The sequence below is a fragment of the Anolis sagrei genome, chromosome 4 (genome assembly GCF_037176765.1).
Source record: "Anolis sagrei isolate rAnoSag1 chromosome 4, rAnoSag1.mat, whole genome shotgun sequence".
Classification (NCBI taxonomy): domain Eukaryota; kingdom Metazoa; phylum Chordata; class Lepidosauria; order Squamata; family Dactyloidae; genus Anolis; species Anolis sagrei.
Genome location: NC_090024.1, coordinates 233,061,146 through 233,080,731, shown reverse-complemented (window position 1 = coordinate 233,080,731; position 19,586 = coordinate 233,061,146). Strand labels below are relative to the sequence as shown.

General features: G+C 41.0%; 1 protein-coding gene across 1 annotated transcript in view; it reads left to right on the top strand.

Moving 5' to 3' along the window:
- RBBP8NL (RBBP8 N-terminal like) overlaps positions 1–15,203 on the top strand; it is a 47,829-nt gene extending 32,626 nt beyond the window's left edge. The window contains exons 11-14 of the mRNA XM_060771981.2: positions 2,179–2,290; positions 6,536–6,594; positions 7,568–7,694; positions 11,112–15,203. Coding sequence (XP_060627964.2) covers positions 2,179–2,290; positions 6,536–6,594; positions 7,568–7,694; positions 11,112–11,242 — 429 coding nt within the window. The 3' untranslated portion in view covers positions 11,243–15,203. The remainder of the gene's footprint in view (positions 1–2,178; positions 2,291–6,535; positions 6,595–7,567; positions 7,695–11,111) is intronic.
- Positions 15,204–19,586: the final 4,383 nt, after the last annotated feature.

The following is a 19,586-nucleotide window of genomic DNA, read 5'->3' as shown; positions in this document are numbered from 1 at the left end:
AGATCCTCCAGCACGATTATGTGGTATGCGTCCATTGGAAATAGTTCATCTTAACAGTGTTCCCTAATATATACAGTTTCATATTTCCACTGTAAGTCCAGGAACATATCCCCTATGGATATGGAAGTCATACTATAAAGCAGTTTCTTGCATATGAGTTTAAATGGCATTTCAGTTGTGTTTGCTAGTGTATGGGCCCGCTTAACAAGGGTTATATTGTTGTGATGATTGAGTATGAGGATGATACCTCTGAAAATTGGTTTTAAACATCATTTATTGCCTTTTGAAAGATATTCCTAAAGATTTAAACAAATCTACTGAAACGTGCCGTCTACAGATGTTATATAAAACTGTAACAGAAGAGGAAAACTGCCCAAAAATCAGATGGAGGAAAAGCTTTTTAAGAGGCATGTTCACTATGGAAATGACTTCAAAAGGGCACGTTAAAACAATACAGAAGGGCATTTTTAATCTCCTTGCTAAATAATTAAACACACATTTATTTAAATAGGGAAATATCATTAATCTTTTCCCCCCTTTCCTCTACAAGCCTAAGAAGTCTTCTAGGCAAAAGTTAACATCATCATTTAATACGGTGTACTGTGTTTGAGAGTCAACAAAGAACAGATCCTTCCTTCTCATTATACAGAGGTCATGACTTCAGGCATCACGCTTCCCCATAGTCTGCTCTCCTTCCCCTTTTATGAAATCATCTTGCCTGATGAAGAGATCTAAAGAATTCAAAGTTTGCAAAGATGTCTGTGCCCTTTTGGTTGGCATATCTGATATTGCTCTAATATGGATTGTGTTTTGGAATAGTAAAGGATAGCTGTGCTGTCTGGCAAAGACTTGGCACTGCCCTATCTAACACATCTAGTGGGAGTCTAAGTCATCTGTCAGTTGGTTTTGGGTTCATAGATCTTAGATTTATGAAACTCATACATTCTTCCTCCAAACTGATGTTTACGTGACTTAGTTTCCCCTAACCCTCCCCTCACTTTAAAATGTGAGTCCAAAAAGTGTCCAGGTATAGAACGTCCCCCTTTTGCCACTTTTGACCAAGCAAGGAAGAAACAACAGCAAACCTTGTTGTCTGAGCATCATAATGAATTCACTGGTGGGGATATGTCCTATCAGCAAGCTATTAGGACCTTGGCCACTCCCAATGCCTAGTGGAGACTGGACTTGAACCCAACTTCATTTAATGTATGTATGTATGTATGTGTCTCGTATTGTATCAGACTGTACAGTTCATTATGACTGGCAACTGTACAACCAGAGAGCTATTTCTGCCAATGTTTCCAGCCCAACTATCTGGGGAACATTTTAAGTGAACTATGTACTCAGAAACTGCTAGGTAAAATTATTTATTTATATTTATTTATACAATTATACCCCACCTTACTCACAAAACGAGACCCAAAAAAGTATATGCTCCATCACATCAGTTCCTGTCTCAACCCATGTCATCTGCAAAATGGGAATGGACTCATTGTGAAGTATCACATTGCAGTTGAGCATCATTGGGATATTCAGGCTCAATGCATGTGATGTTTAAATTTAATTTAACTCTAATTTAATTTATTTTTTATGGTTCTAAGGTGTATGTTTACTGTATTTGTATGTTTGTTTGTATGTCACTGAATTGTTGCCAATTTGGAAGCCGCTCTGAGTCTTCTTTGGGGTGGGATAGAACAGGGTAAAAATTGAGTAAATAAACAAATAAATAAATCTTCCAACCTTTCCAGTTTGGCAGAGAAAGTCCCTATTAATCCTCTGACATCCCATTTTTTTCAGCTTTGAGCTTTTAACTTTTTTCATCACAATTCCTCCCTTTGTCCTTCACTTAGTTCAATTGCGGCAACTTGAGTTCAAAGCTCAGAAGTAGTTTGCGCTCAATTAACTCAACAGCAGAGACAGGAGAGCAGGAGGCCAGGTTCTTGCCCTTCCCTGTAGATTCAGGCAGAATTAAACTGCTACAGCCTTTCCTATCTTGCTTGGTCAGATATTTCCCAGTTTCCACCAGTGAAACATTGGAGGATATGTCAATAACAACCCTAAGATTCTGCTGCATGGAGGCATGACACTTAAAAGAAGTATTGAACTCATGTAATAGCCTAGTTAAGATGTATTATTTATAACATATTCAACCACAATATCAATTTGGAATTTTTGCAGAATGTTTTACAGCAAGAACGTCCTGTTTCCAAGCCAAACTCATATGATGACCAGGCTGATTCTGAGACAGAGATGCCTTTTAGAACAAAGAATGGAGAAACAGACCAACCAGGTAAAATAGAATAAGAACTGGAGTTGTCAAAAAGAGGATGTTAAGGCAAGGGTGGCTTTGAGCTTTGTGAACTATAGGACTGCTTTTAGATAGCAGTTGTGTGCTGAGTAGATCAGCTCACACAGCTCATGTTACATCAGCTGGTATAGCAGAGAGTGTTAACCTATGACTTGGGGGGAAAGGCTTCAATCACCAGAGGCATATGAAAGTCACTTTTTCTCAGACTGACTAAGGATGAAAGCTGGGAGGCTGTAAAGCTTGTAAGCTGCTTTGGGTTAATTAGGGATAAGGTAAAGGTAAAGGTTTCCCCTTGACATTAAGTTTAGTCATGTCCAACTCTGGGGGGGTCCAACTCATGTCCAACTCATGTCCAACTAAGTTTAGTCATGTCCAACTCCTAAGCCAAAGAGCCAGCATTGTCTGGAGACACCTCCTAGATCATGTGGCCAGCATGACTGCATGGAGCACTGTTACCTTACCTCCGAGGCGGTACTTATTGATCTACTCGCATTTGCATGTTTTAAAACTCCTATGTTGGCAGAAGCTGGGGCTAAAAGCAAGAGCTCACCCCACTCCCCAAATCCGAACTGCCAATCTTTGGTCAGCAAGTTCAGGAGCTCAGCTGCACCACCAAGGGGCCATATTAGGGGGAAAGTGAGATATAAAGGTATACGTAAACAACAAAGATATTAGGGACAAATCAGATATAATACCAGAAGTATCCTTGGTATAGATCTTTTGGAAACAGTTAATAGCAATATAAATACTTTAAGCCACTTTATTTTTTCCAATTAAATTATGGTCTCCTCCCAAGCTTTTCCTTAGGCTGAATTTTACCCGTATGTGGCTTAAGATATTTGCCCATCTCCAGTATGTCATTCAGGCTGAAAACTAGATATTTCTGACATTAGCCTGCGACCAATGGTTGGAACCTTGTGGATTTCTCAACTGTATCATTTTCTGAAGCAGTTGGATATTTTTGTTTGATGGAGAACACCTGCATTCAGTTCAGTATTGAGGAAGCGGATTTGGTCATGCATTTAGTTGCATGCTTGACCTGGCATTTTGTGCGCAACACCCCAGTTACCCTCAAACCTGCATATGTCTGTTTCGGGCCACTGCAGAAGTTTGTATTCCTTTCTTCACAGCAGTGAAAGTACCTCCATATCTCTCATATTGCTGCTGAAGCCCCTGACTCACAGTCATTCATTCTTGAAGAAGAATAGGTGGAGGAAATCACAGGGAAATCTAGTTATGTTCCCATAGCCCAGTGTAAAATGATGAACTCAGACTTTTCTACGTCTAGAAGACCCTGGAGGACCTCAGCAGGTGATGTGGTCACTTTGCTTCTGGATACAGGGACACAGCCAAATGTTTCTACAGTTTCCCCAATAATAACTCTTCTCCATACACAAATGGCCATGGAGAGGGGTTTAAGCAGAAATATGATAGCTCCAGAGAATGGTCAGTGGCTTGGCATAGATTCTGCATGTGCAACTCCTACACTGTGCTGAACTGTGCAAGATTGCAGCCTTAGCAACTTTGTTCAGTTATAGGATGCATCCACACTCTAGAATTGATGAAGGTTGACACCACTGTAATAGCCATGGCTCAATGCTATGGAATCCAGGGAGCTGTACTTTTACTACTTTTCTTGGCCAAAGGGTGGTGGTGCCTCACCAAACTACAAATCTCAGGGTTCCACAGCATTGAGGTATGGCAGTGGAAATGGTGTCACACTGCATTAATACTGCATTGTAGATACACCCACTGCATCTTGACAACTTTTCCCAGAACAATCCAGTTGCCAGTTGCTATCTATTTCTACTGTCAGCAGTTTTCCAGAATCTCAGGTGGAGGTGTTTCCTATCTCTAAACATTCCAGAGATTTAACTTTAGCCTTCGGCAGCTGAAGCATATGCTGTGTATCGAGCTGCAGACACACAACAAGGAGTAATGCCATATGACTGATCCAGCCAGAAACCACAAACTTTTTTTATTTCTTTACTTTAAAAACTTGTTTGCCTTATAAAGACGTGAAACCTCTCTCCCACACACTTTTTGAGCACTTTAACAAAATGGATTTCTTTCATATAAGGAGAAAGGGGTCTGTTTCCTCTATAAATAGAAAAGTCACTTCGGTATACCAGTTCTGCAGGCTTAGCTGGAAAGCAGAGATGGTCTTGCTGAATTGACAGTTGCAAGTGTCAGAACATTTTGGGTACACTGAACATACATTAGAAAATCAGGATTTTGTGTTAGTAGAAGACACTTTTTTAAACAGTAGCCAGTATTTTGGTTTGTCTATAAAGAGATTTATGGTCCCCTGGTGGCGCAGCAGGTTAAACCATTGAGCTGCTGAACTTGCTGACCAAAAGGTTGGCAGTTCCAATCTGGTGAGTGGGGTGAGCTCCTGCTGTTAGGCCCAGCTTCTGCCAATGTAGGAGTTTGAAAACATGCAAATGCGAGTAGATCAATCAGTACCGACTTGGCAGTAAGGTAACTGTGCTCCATGCAGTCTTGCTGGCTGCATGACCTTGGAGGTGTCAATTGACAATGCCAGATCTTTGACTTCGAAATGGAGATGAGCACCACTCCCCAGAGTTGGACATGACTAGACTTAATGTCAGGGGAAACCTTTACCTTTTACTACAAAGAGATTTACCCAAGGCAGAAGTATCTTTCAGCTGATGCCATTTGTCCTTCAACATTTATGGCTTTGACTTTTGTTTATGTATGGATTTGATAAGAATCTCTAGGTCCTCTAGTCGGACTCAGGTCAATTTCCTTCAGTCTTTCTGGACTTGGAGATTTCTAGAGAGAAAATCTCTAGAGTGATCTAGATCCTCCGATGCAATTCTGTGGCCAGTTTCCAGCAAACATTGATCACTGAGTCATGCTGGAAGACCTAAAGATTCCACACAGCCCTATATCCCAGAATATCAAGGCAGAAAATTCCACAATATCTGCTTTGAACTGGGTTATCTGAGCCCACATATTCCAGTTCAAAGCAGAAAATATGGGGTTTTATTCAGGTAAAAAAAAGCAATTTATTTGCAGTTTTCTACTTTCAGGGAGGTCCAGTGCCCTTAACCCCAGCAAATGTGGAGTGCTGACTGTACTCTCTGGGTGTGCTTGTGGGTGGAGAAACATGAAGATTTTATTGTGGCTGTTTCCTTGTAATGTTTCCTGGTATACTATGGTCCAGATGACTCCACAGGGAAACTGGAAGGCCTCTAATATAGATCAGGTCCAGCTATATGCAGATCCTATTCTAGTTCTTCATGTCATTTCCCACTGATATCACCTCTAAACAAACGTATCACTTTTGTAGAATTTGTTGGTGGTGGATGTTCTTTCATTTCTCTAAAGCTAAGAAATTGTTATTTTTGTTGTTGTCACCGTCGCTGTGTGCTTTTATGTCATTTTACCACTTATGAAGCCCCCGGTGGCGCTGTGAGTTAAACCCCTGTGTTGACAGGACTGAAGACCAACAGGTCGCAGGTTCGAATCCAGGGAGAAGTGGATGAGCTCCCTCTATCAGCTCCAGCTCCTCATGCAGAGACATGAGAGAAGCCTCCCACAGGATGATAAAAACATCAATTCATCCGGGCGTCCCCTGGGCAATGTCCTTGCAGACGGCCAATTCTCTCACACCAGAAGCGACTTGCAGTTTCGCTCCTGACACGACAAAAAAAAATCACTTATGTCAGCCCTAAGGCAAACTTATCACAGGGGTTTCTTGGCAGAATGTGTTGTGGGCGAAAGGGTCCTTACATTTCTCTAAAGCTGAGAAAGTGAGACAAGTACAAGATCATCCAATAGGTTTCCACAGCCAAGTGGGAATTCAAACTCTGGTTTCCCAGTGTCAGCATTCAAATCAGCACACCGGTTCTCCTTTTGTAATCAGTTTAGATGTGTGTGAGAAGTTCCCCAATAGACTTTGATAGGAATGTCACCCTCTATCCAGCAAATGATATACAGAAACATGGGTTGTGTAAGTTTGAGGCATTCTGCTTGAAGCCTCTCTCGGTCCTACATATACCAAAACCAAACATATTGGGATATAGAGTGCTAGCCAACTCCAGAATCATCTAACATGGCTAGCATTTCATATCCCAGTATGTTTAGTTCTAATTTATGCACATTGTGCTATCTTTTTAATTATCATACTTGGCTGTTGTGGTTGTTACAGACTGATGTTTCACCTACATCTAATCTACTGACTGCCTTTGTTTTCTTTAGCTGATGGAGATTCTGAGTCAGTGAAGGAAGAATCAGAGTCTGATATGTCGGATAGTGAGGTTTGTTTCCTTTTCTCTCATTCACACACATACGTGTATCATTAAAAAATGATACACAAAATATGCAATTTCTCTTAATTTTATTTATTAAAACATGTCTGTCCTTCCCTGTATCCAAAGATCTCGAGGCAGTTCACAATTAAATCAGTCAAAAACAGTAAATAATAATCATTTTTAAAAGACTAATATATTAATATTAAATCAATACTAAGTTAAAACCAGACAATTTTTTAAAAAACAGACAAAATTATTGCAAATAATGCCAGCCATTGCTCTAGAGACTAGTGACTACAGCTGGCTCTAGGCTGTAGAAAAAATCCAGTCTGATATCACTTTGCCTGGCATGGCTGAATGCTATTTGTTGTTTGATACAACAGCAACACCCTTTAGAAAAGAAGTGCTAGAGCCCTTGTAAAACTACATTGTACCATATGAGTTAAAGTGGTGTCAAACTGCATTTGTTCTACCATATAGATGCACCCTATAACTCTGGAAAGCAGGGATTAATTGTGACTATACATTCCAAATCAGGAAATTTGGACAACATGTTACATTTGGTTTGAGTCAGCCTGAAAACACATCTTCTTTTTGTTTGGAGAATGCAGAAAAGAGGATTTTTTTTCTGGCCGGATCTCATTTGGCCAGTGTAGGACATGAGCCGTATTTTTACTGAAGCTGGTTTGGGCACAAACATTGCTGCCATTGTGTGCCTTCAAGTAATTTATTGCATCCCCAAGGTGAGCCTACAAAAGGTTTTTCTTAGTAAGCTTTGCATAGAGGTGGTTTGCCTGGGGCTGAGAGAGCTTAGCTTGCCCAAGGTCACCCAATGTGTTTCTATGACTAAGCAAGGTGTCAAGCCAAGTCCCCAGTGTCCTAGTCCAACACTCAAACCACTGCACCATGCTGGTTACAGGACAATTATGTTGCATGTTTTCAGAAACCTGCCTGAGCCAACCTTCTCTCATTTGCACAGATGGTTAGTACTTGTGAAGATGAAAACCTCCAGGGAGTTTCCATAAAAGAGAAATCTTGCTGCTTAACTGAGGACATCCAGAGATCACAAAGAAAGCGGAAAAGGGAACACAAATCCTGGACAAAAGGTACAAGCATATGGCTCAGAATGTCAGATTTATATAACCAAAAAAAATCTTTAATATCTGGAAAGCAATTAGTAAAAATTGCTTTCCAGATATTTCTCTGCTAAGCTCTTTTGATACATCCTTTTAGCTCTTATAGGACTTTACTAACCATCACACCTGCCTACTGATTCTAGATCCCTATAGGACCGAGACAGGGTGGAATACAGATAAAGTTGTGTTGTTGATGATGTTATTGTTCTTAGGATAGCATTTTTAAGAATGTTTCTTCCCCATTGCTTATGGATTAATTTATAGGTAGTTGTGTAAAGATAATGCAGGAGGAATGGGCAAGGGTGTTTTCACACAAACTATATATTTATTTATTATTTACTTTATTTACTTTATTTGTATACCGCTCTTCTCAGCCCTTAGGCGATTCAGAGCGGTTTACAACAATTTAGGTATACACAATACAAAATCATTAAGCATTTAAAAGCAATAGCATCACAAATCATTAAACATGAATATCAATACATCACTACATCAATATAACAAATCCATCAGGTCTCATCAATGAAATCAGAATTCAAACTCGTTATCCGATATTCCGTGTTCCGATAGTCAGTCAATCAACAACACTGCTTGGTCGAATGCCTGTTCAAACAGCCAGGTCTTTACTTTCCTCTGGAATGCCAGCAAGGAGGGGGTTGATCTAATATCTGCAGGAAGGGCATTCCACAACCGAGGGGCCACCACTGAGAAGGCCCTGTCTCTTGTCCCCGCCAGGTGTGCTTGTGAAGCCGGCGGGATCGAGAGCAGGGCCTCCCCAGACGATCTTAATGTCCTAACTGGTTCATAGGAGGAGACGCGTTCGGACAGGTAGGTCGGGCCAGAACCGTTTAGGGCTTTAAAGGCTAAAGCCAGCACTTTGAATTGTGCCCGGTAGCAAATTGGCAGCCAGTGGAGCTGCCGCAGCAGTGGAGTGGTATGCTCCCTGAGTGCCGCTCCTGTTAACATCCTGGCTGCCGATCGTTGGACCATTTGAAGCTTCCGAGCAGAATTCAGAGGCAACCCCACATAGAGAGCATTGCAGTAGTCTAAACGGGATGTGACTAGAGCATGGACTATCGTGGCCAAGTCAGGCTTCCCAAGGTACGGGCTCATTTGGATATTACTCCTGTAACAAAAAAAAATTGTGGTGGTTTTGGTTTTGTGCCCTCAAATCCTTTTTTTACTTATGGCAACCCTTAGATGGCCCTGTCATAGGGTTGTCTTGACAAGATTTGTTCAGAAGGAATTTGCCATTGTGTCTGAAGCTGAGAAAATGTGACCTGCCCCAATATATTGCATTACAAAGCCCTATGGCTGGATAATGGAATCATTGGGTTGGAATACATTCATTTCCCTAGAATGCAAGGTCACTTGTAAATGTTCTTCTGCAATGGGCCAAACCGAACAAAGGTAAACTATACAGGTGTGAACTATCCTTCCTCCTGATAACGAGAACAATATCAGAAAGTTGCTAAGTGGAAAGTTTACTCTGCTATATGCTTGTATTCATAGAATCATAGAATCAAAGAGTTGGAAGAGACCTCATGGGCCATCCAGTCCAACCCCCTGCCAAGAAGCAGGAATATTGCATTCAAATCACCTCTGACAGATGGCCATCCAGCCCCTGTTTAAAAGCTTCCAAAGAAGGAGCCTCCACCACACTTTGCTAGGTTAGATCATAAACTGCCTAGCAAGGTTGTCAAAATAAACCATCTTATGTCATTGGACAGCTGTTCATGTTTAGACATGATGCTAGTATGGATTCTAGAACCCACGTGCCTGGTAATGGGAAAAATCCCTTGCCTGTGTGAATTCAGACCTTGCTCTTCCAGTGACCTGATTAGTAAAAATTGCTTCCCAGATATTTCTCTGCTTAGCTCTTTTGATACATCCTTTTAGTTCTTATAGGACTTTACTAACCTTCCTGCCTGCCTGCCAAACTTTGACAAATTGACAAAGAAGTTGGTTCATTTGAGAAAGAAACAATGAGTGGGATTAGATCTATTTTCCCTTGCACAATTCAGACATACCCTTTCCTGCTAACTCAATTCCACTGCGCAAATGTTTGTCCAGAGCGATATTGCTTGGACATGATAAGGCACGTACTTGAACCTTAGGTCTGGTTGGACCTTCCGCAAAAGGTTAGCCAGAGCCAAACACTTGGAAAGGCGAGAGACTTCACAACTTTTAAGGTGAGTAGGTGTAATAGATACACAACTTGTGTTTGCTTAGCCTTGCCTAAGAAATGTTGATTGACAGAACAGACCAAATACTCTCTGCCAGCGCTATTGATTTGCAGAGGGAAACATTTTCACACAAGCAGTGTTTATTTTTTAAGTCAGGCCCCATAGAGGTGGCAATCCCCTAACAATGGAATGTGTTGTACAGGTATTTCCTACAGGTGTGACTAAGAAGGAAATTGATAAGGTTGGGCATTGAAGGCACCTTTGCTTGTTAGCTTTTTAAACACTGCTTTGTATTTGTGCAGTCAAATATATATATATATGAGAGAGGCCATGTTGACCAGCTCTTTGTGGAAAATATTGCTACTAATTCCTAAAGGGAATGACGTGTTTAACAAGCTTCTACTCTTGTCAATAGAGCTTGAAAAAGGTACTGTGTGAGACTCTCTGGATTCCTGATAAGAGCGTAAGAATTGCCGTCCTAAATCAGACTACAAGTCATCCCTCCAAATTTGCAGTTTTGACTTTTACATATTTGATGATTCATGGATCTGATGGGAAATGCTTTCTCTAGACACTCTAATGCAATGTTTCTCAACCTGGGTTTCGGGACCTGTTTTTGGGAGGGGGGTGGAGAGGGGCTGTCAGCGGGGTCAGGGAAGGGCAAGATCCACACTCTTCCCTACTGAATTAACTGAAAGCAAATTACTTGTGTGCTTGGAGCTCAGGGCCCTTTCACACAGCCATACAACCCAGACTATCAAGACAGGAAATCCCATAATATCTGCTTTGAATTGGCTATCTGAGTCCACACTGCCATATGTAGACTTGTTTGCTGGAAAGTGGGGTGCAGCAGGATGATATTTGCAGCCTGCTCCCATCCGCAATCTGCAACACAACAATCAGAAGAAGGACCTCTGTCACAACTTTTCATTCCACTGCAGATCACTAGTGGAAAGAAGTCTCAAACATCATCCTGCTGCACCTCACTTCACAACAGAATAGATCTCCCTCAGCTGGTGATAAGTTGTATTTGTGGGGTGGATGAGATCATGGCAATAGTGCTGTGAAATATTATGCATACGTCTAAAATACGCATTTTTGACTATTCAATAGAGATTCCCAGATTGGAATGCCAATGTCACTGTGATCCCAGAATGCACTGTCCTCTGGCTAATGCCTATGATTATTTTTCTCTTCACAGCCCACAAAAAGTCACTAGGAAGGAAACGAAATGGCAAAGTAACTCAAGTCCCAGCTGATGAACACAAAGCCATAAAGGAAATGCCAAGCCACAGCCCTGCTTTTGAACACAACGACAGCAAAGAAACATAGTTTGCACCTCACCTGCCTTCTCAGTCCTTCTACACCGAAGCTGTTGTCTGATATTTCTGGCTTAATCATAAATGGCTCCAGATTTTCTCACTCTTATTAACACAGATAAGCAACCTTCTGTATCTTGCAAACCTGTTCATCAAATTTTCACGCAGCATGGTTTCAAATCCTGGCTCATGAGTGAATTCGTGAGGACTGGTAACTCAGAGATGTTTGGAAGCGCTTTAGGACATTCTTGACTTCTTTCAAAATATGGGCCATGAGACTAAAATGGTTCACTGCCTTCATTCACTCTACCACATCCTCATTCTTCTTGCTTAGTGACAGGTCCTGCCAGTTCACTGGCTGTTTAATAGCAATTTGATGGAAGATTTTATTATGGACATACAAATTGATACAAAGGGCTTGTGGCTCAAAGCTTCATCATGATCTAAGTGGAAGATAATGCTTTCAATGGCTTCCAGCCATTAGATATATTACTGATGTTGAGTTCTGAGTGCTGGTCACAGAGTTGGATGGTTTTGTGCTCAAATTCCCCTCATGGACTTCCCAAAGATGCCTAGTTGACCACTGTAGCAACAAAATGCCAAGCTAGATATTTGTTTGGTCTGACCCAGCAAGGTGCTTTCTATGCTCTTTTAATTATTTTGTAAAGTAACCAAGCAGACCAATTGCAAAAAAGAAGGTCTTGGGTTCAATCCTTGTCATTGGTCAACAATATCAGCCAAGGTGGACAAAGAGACCTGGACTTGGAGATAAACTGTTATCCAGAATTCCCTATTTGTTTCTATAGGGCATATAGTGGCTGAGGAAGGGGGTTAATTCTATATAGTGAAGACAGAAGGGGGATGAAATGCATACAGAAAATACTGCCAATATAACTATCATAATTAACATTCAGATTCTGACAACTCCACATCTCCAATGAAGTGAACTAGAGACTAATGATGCAGTCCTAACTCAAAGATGTGACTAGGGTGTGAGGATTATGTACAAATCTCAGAGATCTGTCAACAGAACAATCTGCAAGAAAAACTGCTCTGTTGGCAAAGATCTTCATGCAGAAGAGATAAAAAGAGGGATGGGGAAGAAAAGTGCTGAAGTCCCAACTATCTTAAGTCCAGAGATAAAACTATAAGAACATCATAAAATTAAACCAGACAGCGGGTAGTCCTATGTCATTTCTAAAATCCTGAGGCTGGAAAGCATTGAGATTTAGTCTAACAACACCTGGATTATGGTACATTTAGGTAGCCTTTGGCCACTTTGCCAGTTAGCATTGAGATCTCAACTCCCTTTGACAATTCTTTTGGTGTAGAAGTAATTGTGGGAAGGCTATTTGAACACTATATACTATGCCAGTATAGAAATCAGGTTAATCCAAATACACCATAGATGACTTACTCAAGGTCACACATGAGGTTAATAAAGAAAAGGACATTGGGAGTTTAAAAGAATACTCTGGGATTTAATATGCTAAATGCTGTGATGCAAAGAATGCATAAGTACAGCCAAGACCTTAGTTTTATGTGTAACAAAACAGGCTGTCTGTAAAGTAGATCAAATAGCATCAAAACCTGAGCTCTGAAATTTGACATGTGGAGTAAAGGGATCCTAGAGTGAGCACCAGTGGTAAACGGTTTCTCAAAAAATATATCTGGATCCTCAGTTCTTGTGGGGGGTTTTTCGGGCTATATGGCCATGTTCTAGAGGCATTTCTCCTGACGTTTCACTTGCATCTATGGCAAGCATCCTCAGAGGTTTAAACCCCTTTTTCCCAGTTCCAGCAGACCTCACCTCTGAGGATGCTTGCCATAGATGCAGGCGAAACGTCAGGAGAAATGCCTCTAGAACATGGCCATATAGCCCGAAAAAACCCACAAGAACTGAGTGATTCCAGCCATGAAAGCCTTCGACAATACATATTTGGATCCTGCTGTTTCACAGTAAGCCACCAGGTAGCAGAATTTTTTTTAATCAACACATAGGTTTAGAGTTGACTCGTATAAGTCTTTTTTGCATAATATTTAAACGTTTCTGCTTGGGAGCTCTAATGCTTCACCAAACTTTAAATTCCAGGATTTCCTTGGATGCAGCCATTGTTGTTAAAGGGACATCGAAGTGCTATTTTTTCTTACTTACTTACTTACTTAGGTGATCCTCGTAGCCTGAGGATGATGGTCCTCCAAGTGTAGTGTCTTGGCAGTGGGGCCATAGGAGGGTTGATCCGCATGTTCTCCCGCAAAGAGATTCCAGGCCAATTCCAAGTGGAAGGCGGTCTCGGTCAGGGTTGGCTTGATGCACCTTCCTCTTCGCACATTTCTCCCTTTCATTCTCCATTTTTGCCTCTTTAAATCCTGCAGCACTGCTGGTCACAGCTGACCTCCAGTGAGAGTGCTCAAAGGCCAGAGCTTTCCAATTCTCAGTGTCTATGCCACAGTTTTGAAGGTTGGCTTTAAGCCCATCTTTAAGTCTCTTTTCTGGTCCACCAACATTCCATTTTCCGTTCTTAAGTTGGAAGTATAGTAACTGCTTTGGGAGATGGTGATTGGGCATTTGGATAATGTGGCCAGTCCAGAGGAGTTGATAGCATTGTGCTTCAGTGCTAGTGGTCTTTGCTTCTTCCAGCACACTGACATTTGTCCGCCTGTCTTCCCAAGAGATTTGCATGATTTTTCGGAGGCAACGCTGATGGAATCATTCCATGAGTTGAGTGTGAACAGTCCACATTTTGCAGGCATGTAGTAGGGCTAGGAGGACAATAGCTTTATAAACAAGCACCTTGGTATTCCTACAGATATCCCAATCCTCAAACACTCTCTGCTTAATTTGGGAAAATGCTGCACTTGCAGAGGTCAGACAATGTTGTATTTCAGTGTGAATGTTGACTTTTGTGGAGAGATGGCTGCCAAGGTAGCAAAAATGGTCAACATAAATGGTGACCCATTTAAGGTGGAATCAGGTGTCAAATAGGGATGTGTTATTGCCCCAACCTTATTTTCCAACTTCATCACTCTGATACTTAATACCATTAAGCTGTATTTCTGACATTGCAGAGGGACTGGCTGGTGACTTCTGGAAGAACACTTTGGTTTTCTTGATGTTCACTGAGAGCCCGAGTTTCGCGTATACTTCTGCAAAGGTGTTTAGAGTGGCTTGTAGGTCTTCTTCTGAATGTGCACAGATTACATTATCATCAGCATATTGGACTCCTATAACAGAAAGCACCCTCTCAGAAAAAGCTTCCGCCCCTCCAGAAGAACAGTGGACATGATCTTCACTGCACAGCAGCTCCAAGAAAAATGCAGGCAACAAAATCAACCTCTGTACATTGCTTTCATTGACCTTGCAAAGGCATTTAAAACAGTGAATCGCAGTGCTCTCTGGACCATCCTCCAAAAAATCAGGTGCCCTGACAAATTTGTGAAAATCCTGAGGCTCCTCCACAATGACATGGTGGCAATGGTCTTGGACAGCAATGGCTCCCAAAGTGACCCATTTAAGGTGGAATCAGGTGTCAAACAGGGATGTGTTATTGCCCCAAATTTATTTTCCATCTTCATCACTCTGATACTTCATCTTGTTGATGGGAAGGTTCCCACTGGAGTGAAAATCATCTATCGGACAGATGGCAAGCTATTTAACCTCAGCAGACTGAAATCCAAAACCAAGGTCACAACAACATAACATAACAAAAAAGAAAAGAAAAGAATTTAAGAGCATGGAGTGGGCAAATATCTCTCACACACAGCTGTAGAAGTGTAGCATAACAGGAAGTGGGTCTAGGAATGTTACCTAGCCATTGTTTTATTTACTCAGGGTATGCATGATGTTTCCAGCTCTGACAGCTGTGTAACTTTGCTTGAAGTCTTTAATGTTTCAAACTGTTGTGCAGAATACTTTTACCAGTTGTATATAAATGTTACATTGATTGAATCTCCAAAATTATGAAGTTTTTTTAATTAAGGTTTTGTTGTTTGTAGAAGAAGAACAGAACTGTTCTGCATATGCCTTTCATACAGAAATTAATACAAAGCTTGACTAAATTTGGGCCTTTCACAATAGTACATTCACAGTTGTTAATCTACATCTTTGGATTGGGAAATCATAGATGACATGCACACATTTGAGCATCCACAGCCCAAGACTTACATGAATCAGTCTTTTTAGCTGTTTTGGGTCTTTTTATAGCTAAAGCAGGATAGAAATAATAATAATAATAATAATAATAATAATAATAATAATAATAATAATGGTGCAATCCTCAGAAGTAGATCTCTCGCTATCAAGTATTTAGGGAAACTATGTCTTACAAGTCACTTCTTGCATACACTCCAACATTTCACAACTTTTCCAAATCACAAACAAGCTATCCAAAATTGTGTGTATATGTGTGTGGAGTTACACAACGGAAGTACCCATTCCAACTTACATACTTAAGGGCAAACTTACAGAACCTATTTTGTTCATAACTTGGGGACTGCCTGTACTCATTTCTGATACATAATATGAAGCAAGCTTGTTTCGTGCCACTTCAAAGGGTAAGATGTCAATAACAGATTTAATTGCTGAAAAAGTAGACTAGACTATGCATTAGGAAGAACTCCCAGAAATAAAAATATGCTTTACTGCTTCAGAAGATGGACAGGTCCTTTTGGATGCAAACTCTTAAACAAATTTTGCATGGTTCATCTATCATAGATGCTATAGTTGTGAATTTTCTGCACTGGGGCCTAGATGAGATCAGAGGAGAGGAAAATCTCATGAGCTCCATATTGTAGCTTCTTCCCCTCCATAGAAACTCCTGTCTCCTCCTCTTAAAAAAATTAAAATTTCTCCTACAATTTTTCCTTTCATTCATTCTTTTTTCCTGAACATAAGTTAAAACTTTTGAAACCCATTTGCAAAAACAGATATTTATGTCTTCCACCTACTCTCCAGCAACTCCAAACCCTGCGGGGTGGGGGAGGGAGAAAGAAACCCCTTCAATGGTTTTATGATCTAAACATCATGTCTTACATATGTCTTATAACACATGGCAAAATGCTTCATTGGTAAAGAGAGAGAACAGAGGCAAATGTGATGCACAGCCAGCCCTCCTTATTCATAAGTTGTGCATCCACAATTTCAGCCAACCACTTCTCTAAATATATTTGAGGGAGATTCCCCAAAAACCCCTACCAACACTTGATTTTGCCATACATTATGCTGGTATCTACTTGTACCCTGCTGTAGCTTCCCACCATTTCACTGATTCTTGGGACTCCCGCCAGCACTTGTTTAAGTTGTTCACCATTTTATATAAGAAACACCATTTTACTATGCCATTTTGTGTAATGGGACTTAAATATCCATGAATTTTGATCCTGGAACCAAATCCCGATGGATACTAAGGGCACACTCTACAAAGGAATAAATATTTCTGAGAAAGACTAGCTAACTTGTTAACTTGTGGAACCATTACATTTGGCAGCTATAAGAGGGCACTTTATGCCCTGCCACTCTTCAACCAGCACTCCAGCATGATCAACACTTACATCTAAAGTTGTCTTTCAGGCTGGGGAAGGTTGGGCTCAGCTTCTTGTTGAATAACCAAAAGGAAGAAAAAAAAATCCCCCTTTTTAGCCTTCCTTCCTTACAGTACAAAAGGGCAGAAATGTTTGGGTCACAGCTTTTCCTTATGGTTTATTTCTTACTGTATGAAGCAAATGTCAAGATGTCTTCTCCCTTCACTTCCACATAAATAATCTGGCTTAGATGTTAGCTGACCTTTGATAACAGAATAAGGTTGGCTCTATGTCAGTGGGACTATGGGCTCTTCCACACACCCATTTAACCCAGAAGATCAAGGCAGAAAATCCCACAATATCTGCTTTGAACTGGGTTTTCCAAGTCCACACTGCCATATATTCCAGTTAAAAGCAGAAAATGTGGGATTTTATTCAGCTGCATGGAAGGGTCCTATGAATCCATTTTGATTTTATTTATTTTATTTATTTTATTTATTTTGAATATCTGTACCCTGCCCTTCTCAACCCGCCCCCCTCGGGGGGGGGGGGGTCAGGGCGGCTTCTATCTGGCAACAATGCCTCCATATACAAATAATAGCATACATAACAGAACCAATAATTAAATATAGTTAAAACATCTAGTCAGTACAATTAAAATCTACTAAAAATACCAGACTGGTGGCCATTATCTAGCCAAATTTTGTAGTCGGAGACTCCATCAAACTTGTCCATAGTCGATTACCATAGCAATTGTCATCATTGTCATTGTCTACATAGTTACCCAAAAGTCTTGTTCCACATCCACATTTTTAACTTCTTTCTAAAGGAGAGGAGGGATGAAGATAACCTAATTTTGGACAATAGTTAGATCGACTGTCCAAGGTGCTGAACTTATTAAGGAATAGGGTTCAGCGCCTTACAGATCTCCTGGTATGGATTCATTCCCTCACTGACATGCCACTGCAACAGGACCAGCTCTACCATTAGGTAAAGGGCTGTGACCACAAAAGGACACAAAAGGACAGTAATTTGATAATTGTTGTATTTTACTGGCCCATAAAACAAAAGGTCTCACGTAACACAATATATTCTGCAACACGTTGTGGCTGTTCAAAGGATGTCATTTTTTGTTCAGCCTCAGGCAGTGAAGTGCCAACCTTGGCCAAAGAGCTACTTTGGGGGGTTTCAGAGAGGTTGGAAAAGGACACAAGATTAATGGCTGCCATATGCCTTTCCACAGCATCCTCCATCTGAGGATGCAACAGGCTTTTCCCCTATTCCTAATGGAAGAGCCTTCAAATCATTGCTAACTGATGGTGACCCTGAGAGAGGTTTTATTGCCAAGATTTGTTCTGAAGTGCTTTACCACTGCCTTCCTCTAAGGATGAAAGAGTATTTCTTGCCTGGGTTTTATGACTGAGTGGGATCCAAACCCTAGTCTCCAGAGTGTTACTTCAAACTCAAATCACTACACAATTTGTTCCCTGCAGGGCTTTGTGTAATGGCTCCTCACTACCCATCAGAATCCCATTTACTAATTGGAGATCACCTGGCCCCATGTCTAGAATCATATGTCACACTGTCTGTTAACATATCTAAGGTACCAACCATCTCTGCCTGTTCCATATTAAGTATTATGTACTAATAATAATGCTGCCATTGACAGAAAATATTGGTAGAGCAGCTTTTCCTTCTTCTGGTCTACAGCTGCCACCTACTGGAGGTCATCTGCAACCATTAAGGTTTTTATTCTGTACCATTAGACAGACAGATCTAGCACACACTTTGATCTCCCTAAGAAAAAGCCCCCAGATGCTACATTAGGCAGATAGGATTATTAAACTCAGAATGGCCTAGTATCTCCACATTCACAGTACTGAGAAGAAAATGGCAAAAAAGACCACAGATGGATGTATTGCTTGCCTTGACGGAGATGTGCTTTCTTTAGTTTTCCTTAATTTTATTTTTTAAAGGAGAAAAGATAGTATTTAAGTAGTTTCAGCAGACTACAATAGTAATCAGATCAATAATATTAAACTGGGGGTGTTTAAAGCAGAATGTTTTCTTCTCGTTGTTACTACATGCCTTCAAATCGTATCCAACGTATGGGGATCTTAATCCAAACCTACTTGATCAGATTTGTTCAGAGAACTGTTGTCTTTGAGAGAGTGTTGCTTACCCAAGGACACTCAGCAGGTTTCCATGGCTGAATGAGGATGCAAAATCTGGTGTCCAGCCAGTATTACACTAGAGCTGAAAGAGTAGGCAAAGAGTATACATCCCATCTGAAATCCTGTGGCTGCCTCCTGTAGAATGCTGGGACTTGTGGTTTGGGGGAGAGGCCTTAACCACAAGCCAGAGAGGTTTTGGGTCTCATGAAACTACAAGTTCCTGAATTCTGCAGGACGCAGTCACAAGATTTCAGATGGGATGCATACTCTTTGCCTACTCTTTTAGTTCTAGTGTGATAAGGCACCCAATTAAAGAAGCCACGGCCCTGTTTCTGCAAGAACTGAGATGGGCTATTGTAGATATGGTGTCTTGAAGATCTTTCACTTGTAGGATGTGGTGGTTCGCAAAAAGGCCTTACTGGTGCATTATTTAAACTGTTATGTTTATTCATATCATGATCACCATACTCAATATATCCCATATGCATGGGGCTATTGGGGTAACGATACGAAAGGTTTGCTAGGGAAGACCCTCTTTCACTCAGACTCAGTCCCCCACGAAACAAACTCAGCCCCCCCCCCCCCCGAATCGAAAGCCTGGCTATGGGCCTGAGGATGGGTGACACCCGGCTTGAAAACAATACATTTAAAGGGGATCTAAGA